Raw genomic sequence first — 15,248 nt, forward strand, 5'->3', positions numbered from 1 at the left:
ATATGCCAGGAAAAAAAAAAGACCTTCATACCTTACATTGTATTCAAAACTTAATTCAAAAAATTATACTTAATGTAACACTTTAAACTATAAAACTTCTGGAAGATAACACAGGGGAAAATCACTGCAACCTTCTATCAGACAAAAGATACAACACTGAAATCATCATCCACAAATGGAAAAATTAAGAAATTAGATTTCATCAAAATAAAAAACATATGCTGTTAGAAATATACTTTTACACGAATGAAAAGACAAGCCAGAGACTGGGAGGAAAACATTTGCAAACATATATCATCTAATAAGGGACTTAAATGCAGAATATATTTTAAAAACTCTCAAAGCCCAACAAAAAGCAAAAAACCCACTTAAACATTAATGAAAAACTTGAACAGACACTGCAAAAAAAATACATATATACAATCTATATAAATGTGTATATAGACATTAAAAAGATACTCAACCTCATTAGTCATTAGCAAAATTCAAATTAAACCACAATGAGATCTGAACACATACCTACTTACCGATTTGAAAATAAGATGAAAATTTAAAAGGCCGCTCGTAGAAATATAAAAGGTGAGGGGTACAGAAGAATAAGAATTCTCATATGAAGCTAGTGGGAATGTAAAAATGATACAACCACTTTATAAAAATATGGCCAAACTGTTTTCCAAAGTTAAATATGCATTTACCATATGACCCAGGAATTCCATTATTGGGTATGTATTCTAAAGAAACAAAATCCTGTACCTGAATGTTTACAACAGGACTATTCATAATCACTAAAAACTAGAAACAACACAAATGTCTTAAAATAGATGAACAGATAAACCAACTAAAACTGTGGTACATCCACACAATGGAATATAGCTCAGCAATAAAAAGGAACAAACAATTCACAGGAACTTGGATGAAGCTCAAAGGCATCAAGCTAAGTGAAAGCAGTCTCAAAAGTAACATACCATATGACTCCCCTTATGTGACATTCTCAAAAAAGATAAAACTATAGATCAGATAAGTGGCTGCTGAGGTTAGAGGCAGGAGGACCAGACTAGAATAGAACAGAAAGCGATAGCACCATGTATGTGGTTTTGGGGATGATGGAACTATTTGGTATGCCAACTGTGGTGGCAATTATATGACCATAAACATTTGTTTTAATATGTATGTTAAAAATCAAACTGTACATCAAAAAAATCAACTTTAATGTATAATTTAAAAAAATACTGCTATGAACTCATATGTAAGAAACACAATAGATCAAAAATATTTTCTGAAAGAATAAATTATCAAGAATGTGTATTGTAAAACCTCTACTTCCTTTCAATTTAGGATTTACTTTGTTGTTGTCAAGTCTGAGACTGATTCTGTATAACTGTTCCACGGGCTTTTAAAGTAGTGAGATCTTTATTCAAAAGATTTGCTGATTGTGTTAGTCCAATTCCCTATGCCTTTATCTGTATCTTTTGGGTCTATCTATCTACAAAAGAAATGCAGCAAATCTAATACAACTGTGTTTTCATCAAATTCTTTTTTTTTCTTTGAGACAGAGTCTCGCTCTGTCATCCAGGCTGCAGTGCAGTGGCGCAACCTCAGCTCACTGCAATCTCTGCCTCCTGGATTCAAGTGATACTCCTGCCTCAGCCTCCCGAGTGGCTGGGACTACAGGTGTAAGCCACCATGCCTGGCTAATTTTTGTATTTTTAGTAGAGACAGGGTTTCACTGGGTTGGACAGACTGGTCTCGAACTCCTGAAATCAGATGATCTGCCCTCCTCAGCATCCCAAAGTGCTGGGATTACAGGCCTGAGTCACCGCACCTGGCCCTCATCGAATTCTTTTCTTGAGTTTTGAAGTTTTTATAGAGAGCTTCTAAGTTTGGTGCCTACTTATTTATGACTGTTATAGCCGCTTAGTTAATTTACTGGGCCAACATTACATACTATCCACTTGATTCTGTCCAGTGCCTTAACCTTAAATTCTACCTAACTTAGGCTTTATTTTACCATATCACTTTTGCATTTTTGCATTTGCCTGAGTCATCTATTTTCAACCTTTTCTTACTTCTTTTTCAACTCTAGCTGATAATCTGAATTAGTATGAGAAGTGGACCCAAATTTTACTGCTTCCCTCTTAATTATATTTAGCATTCTCTGACATTCAGGTCAAATATGTGGTTGATATCCTGTGAAATAATTAAAAGAATTCCAAATTAGAAGTTGGGAGGCTGGAGTTAGCCCCAGCCTTCTGACTAAGGTATAGCCTAAGGAATATAGACTAAGGTATAGAAATCAAAGATTTCTTTCTTTCTTTTTTTTTTTTCTTTTTGAGATGGAGTCTCTGTCACCCAGGCTGGAGTGCAGTGGTGCGATCTTGGCTCACTGCAACCTTCACCTCCTGGGTTCAAGTGATTCTCCTGCCTCAGCCTCCCAGGTACCTGGGATTACACACACCTGACACCATGCCTGGCTAATTTTTATATTTTTAGGGGAGACTGAGGTTTCACCATGTTGACCAGGCTGGTCTCGAACTCCTAACCTTCAGTGATCCACCTGCCTCGGCCTCCCAAAGTGCTGAGAGTACAGGCGTGAGCCACTGTGCCTGGCCCAAAGATTTCAAATGTTCAAAGGGGAAAACAAAACTGGAAATTCAAAGTATCCAGAGCAATGACAAAGAAATACTCCATACCAAAACCTATGGAACACAGAATTGGTTCCTAGAGAACATCTTTAACAAAGAATAAGGATTAAAAATAAGGGGACTTAATATTTATGTTAACAAGCCAAAAAAAAAAAAAAGCCAAAAGAAAAGCAGGAAGAACAAGGGAAAAAAATTAAAGCAATCCTCAAAACAATAAAATAGATACATTCCTTAGGAGACGAACAAAAATAGACAATTTTAGAAATGAAGAGCCACAATCACAGATAATGAAAAGTTTAAAATAATACTATGTGCAACTAACTCAAGAGAAAATGAATACTTTCCCAGTTACACTCCCAAGACTATTCCATGAATAGAAAACTTGAAGAGGTTGGAATGGTAAAGAAGGAAGGAGGATCAGATTGATTCAACAGGTAAAATGTAACCCTTAAAGAACAGATAATTCCAATATTATTTAAGCTTGTCATGAAATTTTTTCTTTTTTTTCTTTTTTGAGACAGGTCTTGCTCTATCACCCAGGCTAGAATACAGTGGTACGATGACAGCTCACTGCAGCCTTGACCTCCCAGGCTCAAGTGATCCTCCTGTCTTGGCCTCACAAAGTGCTGGGATTATCGGCATGAGCCACTGCGCCCAGCAGAAGTCATAGGTATTTTTGAAAGCTCACTAAGGAAACAACATCAACCCATAACAACCACAATTTGTCTAAGTGTAGTTGAAATATGCCAACCCTCAAAAGACATTTTCACATATTTTAACAATTATAAGTCTTAAAATAGATTAAGAAATATGTGTGAGCCAGTCTGAAGTAGAAAAATGGTTTTACATTCATTTCCTAGGTTTTTATTTGAAAACAGTTTTTTAAGGCACCCTTTTTATATTCAAAAGTTACATAAAACGAGGTAAATAAAAAATAAAAAACAACGTAAAGCGAATTGTGCCTAATCAGATTATATAAAATTAGTATAACTAATTTCTACAGGATAGAATTTCCATGCTTACCAATGCCATCTATGCTACCAATTACTTAGTAAGTACCTGATTAAGGACCATCATGTGACCCTGTCATAGCAGAAAAAGAAACCCAATACTATCTTTTATCAAACACTCCTATGTAATAAGCAAACAAACAAAAAAACTGGTCAAGATACTTTTGCAGGCTGAGAGCAGTGGCTCACACCTGCAATCCCAGCACTTCGGGAGGCCAAGGTAGGAGGACTGCTTGAACCCAGGAGTTCAAGACCAGCCTAAGCAAAATGGTGAGATCCCATCTCCAAAAAAATACAAAAATCATCCGGGCATGGTGGCACGTGCCTGTAGTTCCAGTTCAGGAGGCTCAGATGGATCACTTGAGCCCAGGTGGTCGAGGCTGGAGTGAGCTGTTTGTGCCACTGCATTCCAGCCTGGCGACAGAACAAGACCCTGCCTCAAAAAAAAAAAACAAAAACCTGCAATTTTGTGTGTATGACTGTTTATTTTTACGTCAGAAATGTTATCTTGTACTACATTTTTAAATATTTGTGTTTCGGTATGTTTCCTTCTGAGTCTCAACATGCATATGTTGGATTTCCTTCTCTGATTTCCGTATCTATCATTTTCTAATTCATTTTAACATTTTCATTAATTTTGGTAAATTCTACCTGCTTTTTCCATTTCTAGACTCTGTCTCTTGTTGTATCTTCCACAGTTCTCTATTATCTATGTGATCCCTTCCATTTCATCTTCATTTCAGTAAAGGTTTTATTTTCTAATTTCATTTATTTTTCTTTCCACTCAATCAGCTTACCTTGCATTTTCTCATGCAATCACTCCATTTCTTCCCTGGCCTCTTATATCAACTGCTTTGAGCTGCTAATGAAGTAAATACTTCATTAAGCTTTCTAAACTCATGGCAAAATGTTTGGTCACAATGTTCATCTTCTTTATGGCAATATTTTAGGTTACTGTTCTTCATTTGTCCTTTGTTTTTCTGTTTCTTTCTTCCTTTCTGATTTCCAAACATTTGTGGCAGTCAAGCTTAATGAATTCCTTTTGGTTACTCATCTTTGAAAAAGTGCTGGTTGTACGGAACCTGATATTTGTAGGAGGTTCATGCAGAAGGCCAGAGTGCCTCCAGTTCTGAACTGACAACCTTTTCGTGATTCAGAGATTTACCTAACAGACAGTTTAGCGTTTTACTTCTCAACAGCCAGTGCAGACAGGCAGTCTGGAGGTTTTTCACAATGCAGTCATCTCCTCCCCAACTGCTGTAGAGATAGACACATATTACTTCCTGCAAAAATGGTTTGTTTATGTGACTCCCTGTTTGGCTTCATTTCCCCGACTTCTTAGAATCAAACTAGGTGCAGGAAAGCTCCTGCCTTGAGCTGAAGAAACCCATTTCACTTTTGTAAACAAGGGGTTTAGGTTTTATACCTCAGGGGGGCCTTGCAGTTTCATGTTTCTTGTTGTCTCTGAGCTCCACAGCCGTGGCATTCTATCTACTTCTTCCCACATGCAGCCAGCCTGATCGCCACTGCTCCTGGCAACAATTCCACCTATTTTGTGGCTTGGGGTTTTTAACTGTTTTCTAGTTTAGTGGAATGCTGGGTTTGTGTGTCAGTTTTTCCCTCTCTTTGTTGTTTTTAGCTAATTGCCAACAAAGAAAAATGCTAACTTTATAGTACCATCTGCAAATCGCAAATCCAACAATTATCTTAAAAGAGTATTTTATACAAGACGGAAACTTAAGTGTCTCACTAAGTTACTAAAAGGTAACAATACACTTTCCTTACTACTATTTTACTGTGAGGTAAAACACCAATTTTCCATAAAACACTAATTTTCACAAGGTCATTAAGTAATTGTTTTTATTTTTAAAACTCATGTGTGGGCTGGGCATGGTGGCTCACGCCTGTAATCCTAGCACTTTGGGAGGCTGAGGCAGGTGCATCATTTGAGGTCAGGAGTTCAAGACCAGCCTGGCCAATATACTGAAACCCCACCTCTACTAAAAATATAAAAATTAGCAAGGCATGGTGGCACGTGCCTGTAATCCCAGCTTCTTGGGAGGCTGAAGCAGGAACATCACTTGAACCTGGGAGGTGGAGACTGCAGTGAGCTGAGATCATGCACCACTGCACTCCGGCCTGGGCAACACAGAGAGACTCTCGTCTCAAAAAAAACAAAAACAAAAATTACATATGTACACATATATATATATACATGTTATTACCTAAGGCAGAAAGTAATCTGATGCTTCAATGTAAAAGATACTTTGTTCAACATATTTGAGGAACAAATTATATATATTTTCACCAGCATACTATAATCTTAATATGTGTCTTTGCAGAAGACAAAGCCTTTTTAGTAATAAAGACAACCCATGATTTGGCATGCTACAAGTCCCCAAATTCCATTTGAGTTTGTAATGTAGACAGTTAATATTATATGTATGTTCATTCCTTCAGTAAAATTTTAACTTTAGGCAAGTTTATTTTTCTGCCAGTTGCTACGTAGCACCTGCTCCGTAGCAACCACACACACTCTCCTCCTGGTTTTGACCAAAATAAGGTTTTACTACTAAGTAATTTTTATAGGAGTAAATAATATACCAGTCTGGGCACAGTGGCTCACACCTATAATCTCAACACTTTGGGAGGCCCAAGGTGGGTGGATCACTTGAGACCAGGAGTTCAAGACCAGCCTGGCCAACACAGCAAAACCCATCTCTACTAAAAATACAAAAATTAGCCAGGTGTGGTGGTGCATGCCTGTAGTCCCGGCTACTTAGGAGGCTGAGGCACCAGAATCACTTGAACAGAGAGGTAGAGGCTACAGTGAGTCAAGGTTGTGCCACTTCATTCCAGCCTGGGCAACAGAGCAAGACTCTGTCTCAAAAAAAAATAATAATAATTAATTAAATAATAATAATAAAGCCAAATTACAATGGATTTTGAATTAGTGTTTTAAATGATTCCCTTTCCTATGACACAAATAACAGTAAATCTGTAAATGTTAGGATCACGCAAAAGCTAAGTAATGCCTAATTTATTGAAAATTTACAGGCACCATGAGTTCATATGAAGAAAAAGAAACAAACAAACATGAGCTCCTCCTGAGTTGGGCATGGTGGTGCATGGCTGTAGTTCCATCTACTTGGGAGGCTGAGGCAGGAGGATCGCTTGAGCCCAGGAGTCTGAGGCCAGCCTGGGCAACACAGCGAGACACTGCCTCATAAAAAAAGAAAAAAAAAAAAAAGAGCTCTTACTTACAGAATTCCAAGCAAGATATGTAGACAGAGTGATGGCATTTCTTTAAAAATCCCCATTTGATAACAATCACTGTTGGAATGACAAGATCATATACTGTCCTTATCACTTGTCACAGGCAAGAATTATCAATGGACGCTACAACAAGAGGGCAAAAAGTGTAAGAAGGAGGATACCTATATAGTCTCAATGTATCTCTCTACAATAAATATATATATTAGTTATGAAGGGAAAAATAACTTCACAGAGGAGTAAGCTGGCATATATCACCTTAAGTAACCAAAGTCCCACCACTAGTAAATGGGATAAATAGACACAATGTGCCTCCTGACACTATGCTCTGAAAAACACTTCTGTGGAATTCCTGCCAAAACTGCATAATCTGAATCAAACTGTAAGGACACACTGGACATACACAAATTGAGAGACATTCTACAAAATAATTATTTACTCTTCAAAAATGTCAAGGCCCTGAAAAGGCAAATAAAGACTGATGAATTGTTGATTAAAAGAGGCTAAAGAGGCTCGACACGGTGGCTCAAACCTGTAATCACAGTACTTTGGGAGGCTGAGATGGGTAGATCACTTGAGGTCAGGAGCTCGAGACCAGCCTGGCCAACATGGCAAACCCTGTCTCCACCAAAAATACAAAAAAAAATTAGCCAGGCGTGGTGGCATGAGCCTGTAGTCCCAGCTACTCGGGTGGCTGAGGCAGGAGGATCACTGGAACCTGGAAAGTGGAGGTTGCACTGAGCTGAGATGGTGCCACTGCACTCCAGCCTGAGCGACAGAGCAAGACTCTGTCTCAAAAATAAATTAATTCATTAATTAAATGAAATAAAAGAGGCTAAAGAGAAATAACTAAATTCAACGTGTGATCCTGGACCCGAAACAATTATTTGTCTTTTGGTATATGAGACATTAATGGAACAACTGATAAAATCTGTGAATAGGCAATAAAATGTATCTATGCTCATTTAAGAAATACACATTAAAGTATGCAGACATTGAAGACATCATGTCTACAAACTACTCTCAATTCATTTTTTTTAAAAAAGAATGCTGCTGTGTGTATGTAGAGAGAGAATGATACAGCAAATGTGACAAACATTAACATTTGGAGTAATTTAATAGGATACACATGAATTATTTGTACTATTTTTACAAACCTGTGAGTCTGAAATTGTTTCACAATAAAATTTTAAAAATAGACACACAATAAATGAAAACAAATAAAGGCAGTTAAGAAAAACTCTTTATTTTCCCTGACAATAATGCTAGAATCATCTTTACTATATTCTCCTCATCAGATCATGAAATTTTAAAGCTGAAAAAAAAAGTATTCTCTCTCCCCAAATCCTCCCAATTTACAGATGAAGTTAGTAAGTCAAGTGACTTCATCAAGATTACACATAATTCAAGGCAAAGCCAACCAAGACTATTACCTAGCTCTGACTCAGCTCAGCTACCTTTCAACTATTCCAAGTGGTCTCTTCATCCCTTTACGTTGTCTCCAGTCTAAACACATGATACCAAAATACTTACCTCTATCTTCTCATATATTCTCATAAGTTAGTGTGACTAACCACTTTCAGGCGATCTAAATTTTATCCTTAAAAGGCATTTAAGTATCATTGCTCCTAACAATCCTTAATAACTAGTATCAATACATATGTGAAGATAAGAATACATGTCAAACACTGTAGCAAATGCTGAACATACAAAATTAACACATTCTGTTAGGTCCATGATGACGGAGACCAAGTTTGTTATTCAATATTATAAACCCTCCTCTTAGTAGCAGTCCCTGGCATACAGTAAGTATTCAAATATAACTGTTATATATTACAAAATAAAAGACAATCCATAGTATAGGAAAGAAATGTGTGTACCGATAATCACATTAGCAGTTTTAATAAAGTGCCATGAGACAACAGATAAGGAAGTTATTTTCTCTTGGTAAGATCTAGAAAGGCTTCAGAGATTTAATGATACCAAAATAAGTCTTGAAGGACAAATAAGATTTCAACAGACATGGAGGCAGTGGGGTGGTGAGAGGAAAGCAGAAAGATTTAGATTAAACAGGCCAAAGGCAAGAAAACACTAGCCATTTCTATAGAATTTTTAAACACAGGCTTACCTATTGTTGCTGCAAGTTCTGGATCAAATGTATCATCTGTGAACCTCAAGAGCAGGCTGAAAGAGATATTAAAAAGACAGGTTGGGAACTTGAATTTTCTCATCATATGATAAATGTGTTCATGACTATTTGGTCACACATTATTAGATGCAGATAATAAATGATGTAGGCCTGCTCTTAGAGCAGGTATACACAGAAAAATTAAATTACTAACTAGAGCAGGTATACACAGAAAAATTAAATTACTAGAAAGGCAATTTAAAAATCCCAAGAGCAAAGTAGTTTACTATTAAATATATTCCCCATGGTCTCCTACACAATCCCCCAAGTACAAAAGGTGGGGGTTTTTGTTGTTGTTGTTGTTTTTTAACTGTTCTGGTATGTCCTTCTGAGAAAATGATACTAGCAGCATGTCATGCTTTAACTGACACAGATGAAAAGGGAAAAAAATAAAGTCCCTTAGAATGCAACAAACTAGCTTTTAAAAATCTGATTGTGTAATCCACTCTGAATTCAGCAAAACCAGAAACATATCAAAGCCAAGCATTCTGTAACACGCAGTATGGCTACTACCTAACAGAGAATATAGTAAAAAAGAGAGGTAAAAAGAAAGATCACAGGACAGAGTAGGTAGACTCAGGCAAACACTAGGTAGAGTGTATAAAAACAAGTAGGCAACTGGAGGCTACTGGAGGCTTTTAAAGAAAGCTATGACAAGTACTGCTCTTTGTTTTAAAACGTTAATACTAACAAAAAATGGAAGAAAATCAACGGAAGACAACTGCCAAGGTTATGGCGAGAGGGAACAAAGGACTAAACCTAGGAAATGATAAGAAACTAGAAAGGAGGGATAAAAGCTAAAGACGCCAAGGGATAAAAAGGGATAAAAAGCTAAAGACGCCAGATTAGAAGGGTACTCTAAGATTTTACATCTTCCAGAATTATTTTACTTACTATGAAGCAGAAGTGTCAGTTATTAGAAGCTCTTCAAAAATGAAATCTAAGCTTTTGTTAAAGCCCTTGATTTTAAAGTCATTCAACCTTCCCTCATGTTAACTTCTGAAGTATAAGACTATCCTAATTGACCTGTTTGCATGAATAAAATCAAAGAAACAGCCATCAGGTATTTAAATTATAGAAAAATCTTATGACTTTTTCTATAGGTTGTGATTATTGCTGGTAGAGGTATGTTTTGTCCATAGAGTTTTTGCAAAACATAATGGCCTCCTGGTAGTTTCCAAACCCACTGTCATTAATTATATTTGAAGGGTTAACTCTCCTTTACTGGTTTTGTTTTCTTCTGTTTACCATAAAACCAGCATCACAAAATCAAAGTAAAACAGAAGAGTCAAATTCTAGATTTATCCACCTAACATCTTGACTATATTTACTTACTTGGAACGTAGGTAACAATACTAGTAAGACTCTTAAAGACTACCTATAAAATTTTTCTTTTCTCCCAACATACTCAGTTAACCATAATTTAAGAAAAGATACATAATATCTACATGTGGTCACCACAGAAAATATTACCACAAAAACTTAAGTTAACATTACCTTGTAGACTAGTTGTAATAATATCATAATAATACAATAATTATGATATTGGGTACTATTTACTGAACATATGGCAATGTGCAGACACAAAGTCAGAGGTTTTTCTCTCATAATTGCTAATCCTTAAAAGGCCTTTGTTATTAACAGTACTTTATCAGGAGAGGCAGGGAATTGGTGGCATGGTGTGAAGCAACAAATTTTAATACAGGCTCTGGGTACACATCAGATCTTAGACGGGGTACCCTGGTAGCCCAAAAAGTATTCTAAATTCTATTTATGTCTTTTTCTAGGCAGAGAGTCCATTTCTCTATCAGACTTTGAAAGGGGAAGAGAGTTCATTTCTCTATTAGATATTGAAAGGAACTAACAATCTCAAAATAATTAAGAAGCACCTTTTTTTTTTTTTTTTTTAGAGACAGGGTCTCACTCTGTCACCCAGGCTGGAATGCAGTAGCACCACTGCAGCTCACTAATCCTCCCACCTTAGACCCCCAAGTAACTGACATGACAGGTGTGCATCACCACTGCTGGCTAATTTTTTCATTTTTATTTTTTTAGAGGCATGGTCTCGTTATGTTGCCCAAGCTGGTCTCGAACTCCTGGCCTCAAGAGATCCTCCTGTCTCAGCCTCCTGAGTAGCTAGGATTACAGAATGAGCCACTGCACCTGGCAGAAACACCATTCTTATAGTATTGTATAGTTACACCCTCATATTTTCAAAGTTAAAGGAGCAAAATGTTTTCCACGCAGAAGTAGAGATGGAAGGAGTAACTATCACCACGGCACTTAGATGCAACCAAATTTATAATAAACAGTGTGATTACGACTAATCTGTATTTTTTAAATTTACAAATGAAATTCACCAAAAAAAAAAAAAAAAGTGAAGGCAAGGGGCATAGGAGGGACAGCAATTTAGATAATAGGTCTCTCTAATCCCTTTCAGTTCTTGATACGTTCTGCTACTCTTTACCACACCAGGCCTAGCCACAGAATCCTAGTCTTATACATTTAGGGTCTGAGAGGTTTCTATTCCAACCCCCTCACTTTTGAAATGAAGGCCTACAGCATTCAAGTATCACACACAAGGTCACACAAGTGGCAACCCCAGTTTCATAATCGTGATCTCCTGACTACTATCACATACCCCTTAGACTCTCACACTATGAAATACACTAGAAAGTAATCCACTAATTCGGATTAAACATATCCTTTGATTTCCCCCAACAACACAAGTGCTATCTCACTTCCACTAGCTCCAGCTCTGTAATGAAATAGAAACCAACTTGGTTAAAACAATCCTTTAAGATCATATCCACGACAAACGTGTTTGTGCTAATTCACTTTAAAAGGCATAAACTTCTATTTTAGTGGAGTCATTTATTCTCATCTTATCCAGAAACATAAGTGTTCAAGATTGCTTTCCATAGCATATCATATAGGCAAATAATGTATATCTAGCTAGACAAATAAGACAACTTTCTCACTGTATGTAATCCTTTCACAAAAGAAACAAAGTGTCAAAATCTTGCTGTGAGCAGTTGATAATCCATTGCCATGTATTGAGGAAAAAGTTTAAAACAGATTAGGCCCATGGTAAATGTGTTTCGGTGACATGAACTAGGGATACTTATAAATCCACTTAACAGGCCTTACTCTACAAGGAGAACCTTGGTTGGGTGTCACGGCTCTTGTCTGTAATCCCAGCAATTTAGGAGTATGAGGCAGGAGATTGGCTTGAGCCCGTGTGCTTGAGACCAGCCTGGGCAACATAGGAAAATCCCATCTATGAAAAAAATTTTAGAAGTAGGGCCGGTTTTGGTGGCTCATGCCTATGTTCCTAGCACTTTGGGAGGTCAAGGCAGGAGAAGCTGTTGAGTTCAGGAGTTCGAGACCAGCCTGGGCAACACAGTGAGTCCTCCTCTCTATAAAAAATAAAAAACACTAGTCAGGCATGGTGACTTGTGCCTATAGTCCAACTACTCAGAAGGCTGAGGTGGGAGGATCACTTGAGCCCAGGAGATTGAGACTGCAGTGAGCTATGATCATGCCACCGCACTCCAGTCTGGGTGACAGAACAAGATCCTGTCTCAAAAAAACAGCTGGTAGAGCAGAGGCGTTTTGTTTATATACTCCAGTTAACCTTCCAGAAAATTTTAACACACCCTAACTTGTCATCCATGCAATACATTTAGAAAAAGTGCTAACAGACCATGTATTGGGTTGAACTACATGAAATGACAATCAATCATTCTTGACTTCAAAAACTAATTTCATATGACTGAACTTAAATGAGAAACATGTCTCAAGGAAAAAAGGAGAAAAGAAAAAGAAAGATCACAAGGCTATGAAATTCCTATTAAGACAATGTTTACATTAACTTTTTAACCCTCAAATATGTATGTGCAATAACAGATGATCATGTAAATAATTTTACTCATCCCTTTTACACACACACCGACAAATCATGCTGGTTTGCTAATTCATAGTATTTCATTATTCTATTCCTTGGTATGTGCAAATCCTTCATTCTGGTAGACACAGAGTACATTACATGAGGAACACTATGAAAACGTGTTGTCAAACTGGTAGCTCACGCCGGTAATCCTAGCACTTTGGGAGGCCGAGGTGGGCGGATCACGAGGTCAAGATCGAGACCATAGCCTGGCCAACATGGTGAAAATCCATCTCTACGAAAAGTACAAAAGTTAGCTAGGCATAATGGTGCCCGCCTGTAGTCCCAGCTACTCGGGAGGCTGAAGCAGGAGAATCACTTGAACCCGGGAGGCAGAGGCTGCCGTGACCCGAGATCGCGCCACTGCACTCCAGCCTGGCAATTGAGCGAGACTCCGTCTCAATAAATAAATAAATAAATAATATCAGAATATATTACATAAGTTTTCACATTCTGAAGAAGCTTTTAAAAAGTAAGACTTTACAAAGTGACTTTTACAAGTTATTTGAGGAGAGCTTTCATTCTAGCTTGTAGAATGAAGGCTACTTCAATTTATGAAATATAAAAAATCATTTGAAAGATATGTGTATCAGAAAGTATAGCTAAAATATGAAACTTATTACAGCCCCCGGAGTGTAAATGTGGTTTAAGGATCAGGACGGCCTTGAACATAACCTACTCATAATCACACGGCAAGAATGTCTTCACCTGGAGAACTCTGTTCCAAGACCTGGATGAAATCACAACCCTCTAGCAACATCCCCCTAGATCCATGTCTTACCTTACACTCAACTCCACTGTCAATATTATTTTCCCCAAGGAAAAAAGTCAAAAATGAAAAGACAACACTTATCTTCTGTCTCCATAGGATGTGGCAAAATGAGAAATAACAATTACATTTTATTTTCAAAGGTGACCCACGGCTGAAGCACTCGGACCTTACACTAAAGCGAAATTTTCCAGCAGTCACAAGATCCAGGAGTACTTTCACAGCCGACTAATAAAAAAGTAAAAGAAGCGACATTAAGCTGCGCCCGAACAGGCCAGGAATGGGACCTAAGGCGTCACGAAACTTCCCGAGGACATTATGTATTTAGAGAAGGCCCCACAGAAACCCTCAAGTGGGAAAGTTACGTCTCCCGGGTCTCGGGGTGACAGGCAACCTGAACCCCGAAGAGCTCGAGGCAAGGCGCCCCCCGGCCAGATTCGGGCCCAAACCAGCCCGCCACGCCCTGAGCTCCGCGCAGCAAACCGGCCGGCGGAGCGGCGGCCCTTGGAATGGTGTTTTCTCGGCGCCACAGGAGGGAGAGCGACCCAGAGAACTTGGGCCTGGCAGAGGCCGGGAACCTGGCAGGCGGGGGTGGGGAGGGGGAGCAGAAGCCGCGGGAGAGCGCGGCCCAGAGGCCGAGGAGGGCGCAAGTGGAGCCGGCCCAAGCCTGGCCCGCGCCCGCCGCCGCAGTTTACAGTTCCCGTCGCGGCCCAGGAGACAGCAGCCACCGGGACAGAAAAGAGCCCAGTCACCCTCGTCACGACCCGCACGCCCGCCTCACCTGGACTTGCCCACCCCACTCTCGCCGATGATGAGGATCTTCAGGGTAGTTAGCACGTCCTCGTCCATCCTGACCCCGCTCCGCTCCGACCCCAGCTGGCCGCCCCGGTGCGCCTCTCAGCCCTTCAGCAGAGTGAGCTGCTGCGCATGCGCATCGCTCCACGGCTGCCACCTTCCTTTCACACCGGGTGTTCAGGCTGCCGAAGCCCTGGACGCCCCAGTTCCGCCTTGAGGTAGCTCCACGGCTGCGCAACCCAGAATCCCCGGCGTTTTTCCGGACTGCGTGTTCCTCCCCTGCGCAAGCGCAGGTGAGGAGAGCTGTGTGTGACTTCGTTGGCTTCTACATGAGGTCTAGCTCCGCCCCAACCTCAACCTAACCCTCCTATCGAGTCAGTGGGAGGACTGAGTCAGGAGAATATCAAGCTATTTTATTTCAGCAGCTGCTCATAACAGCTGCACTGCGGTGGGTAAAGCACTGTGCTTGAAGCAGATTATCTTAAATTTAGGTCCACCTCTACCTTATAACTGCCTGTCATACTACCCGGCTTTCTGAGCCTTTCTCTATCTCTGAGAGACACAGTAACACTTCTTAGAACATCTGCTTCTTATTGTTATGAAGGTTAAATGAGTTAACTTG

At 39.1% G+C, this 15,248-nt stretch overlaps 1 protein-coding gene across 6 annotated transcripts in view; it reads right to left on the minus strand.

Annotated features, from left to right (window-relative positions):
- Positions 1–14,945, minus strand: part of RAB18 (RAB18, member RAS oncogene family) — a 36,023-nt gene extending 21,078 nt beyond the window's left edge. For 3 of the 6 annotated variants that reach the window (XM_011949229.1, XM_011949227.1, XM_011949224.1), the window contains exons 1-2: positions 14,613–14,876; positions 9,054–9,109 (exon numbers count right to left, since the gene is read on the minus strand). In XM_011949229.1, coding sequence (XP_011804619.1) covers positions 9,054–9,109; positions 14,613–14,680 — 124 coding nt within the window. In that variant the 5' untranslated portion in view covers positions 14,681–14,876. Of the gene's footprint in view, positions 1–9,053; positions 9,110–14,612 lie in introns of all 6 variants that reach the window. The other 3 variants (XM_011949226.1, XM_011949228.1, XM_011949225.1) reach the window with 3 other exon arrangements.
- Positions 14,946–15,248: the final 303 nt, after the last annotated feature.

The sequence above is a fragment of the Colobus angolensis genome, unplaced genomic scaffold (genome assembly GCF_000951035.1).
Source record: "Colobus angolensis palliatus isolate OR3802 unplaced genomic scaffold, Cang.pa_1.0 Scaffold293, whole genome shotgun sequence".
Lineage (NCBI taxonomy): Eukaryota > Metazoa > Chordata > Mammalia > Primates > Cercopithecidae > Colobus > Colobus angolensis.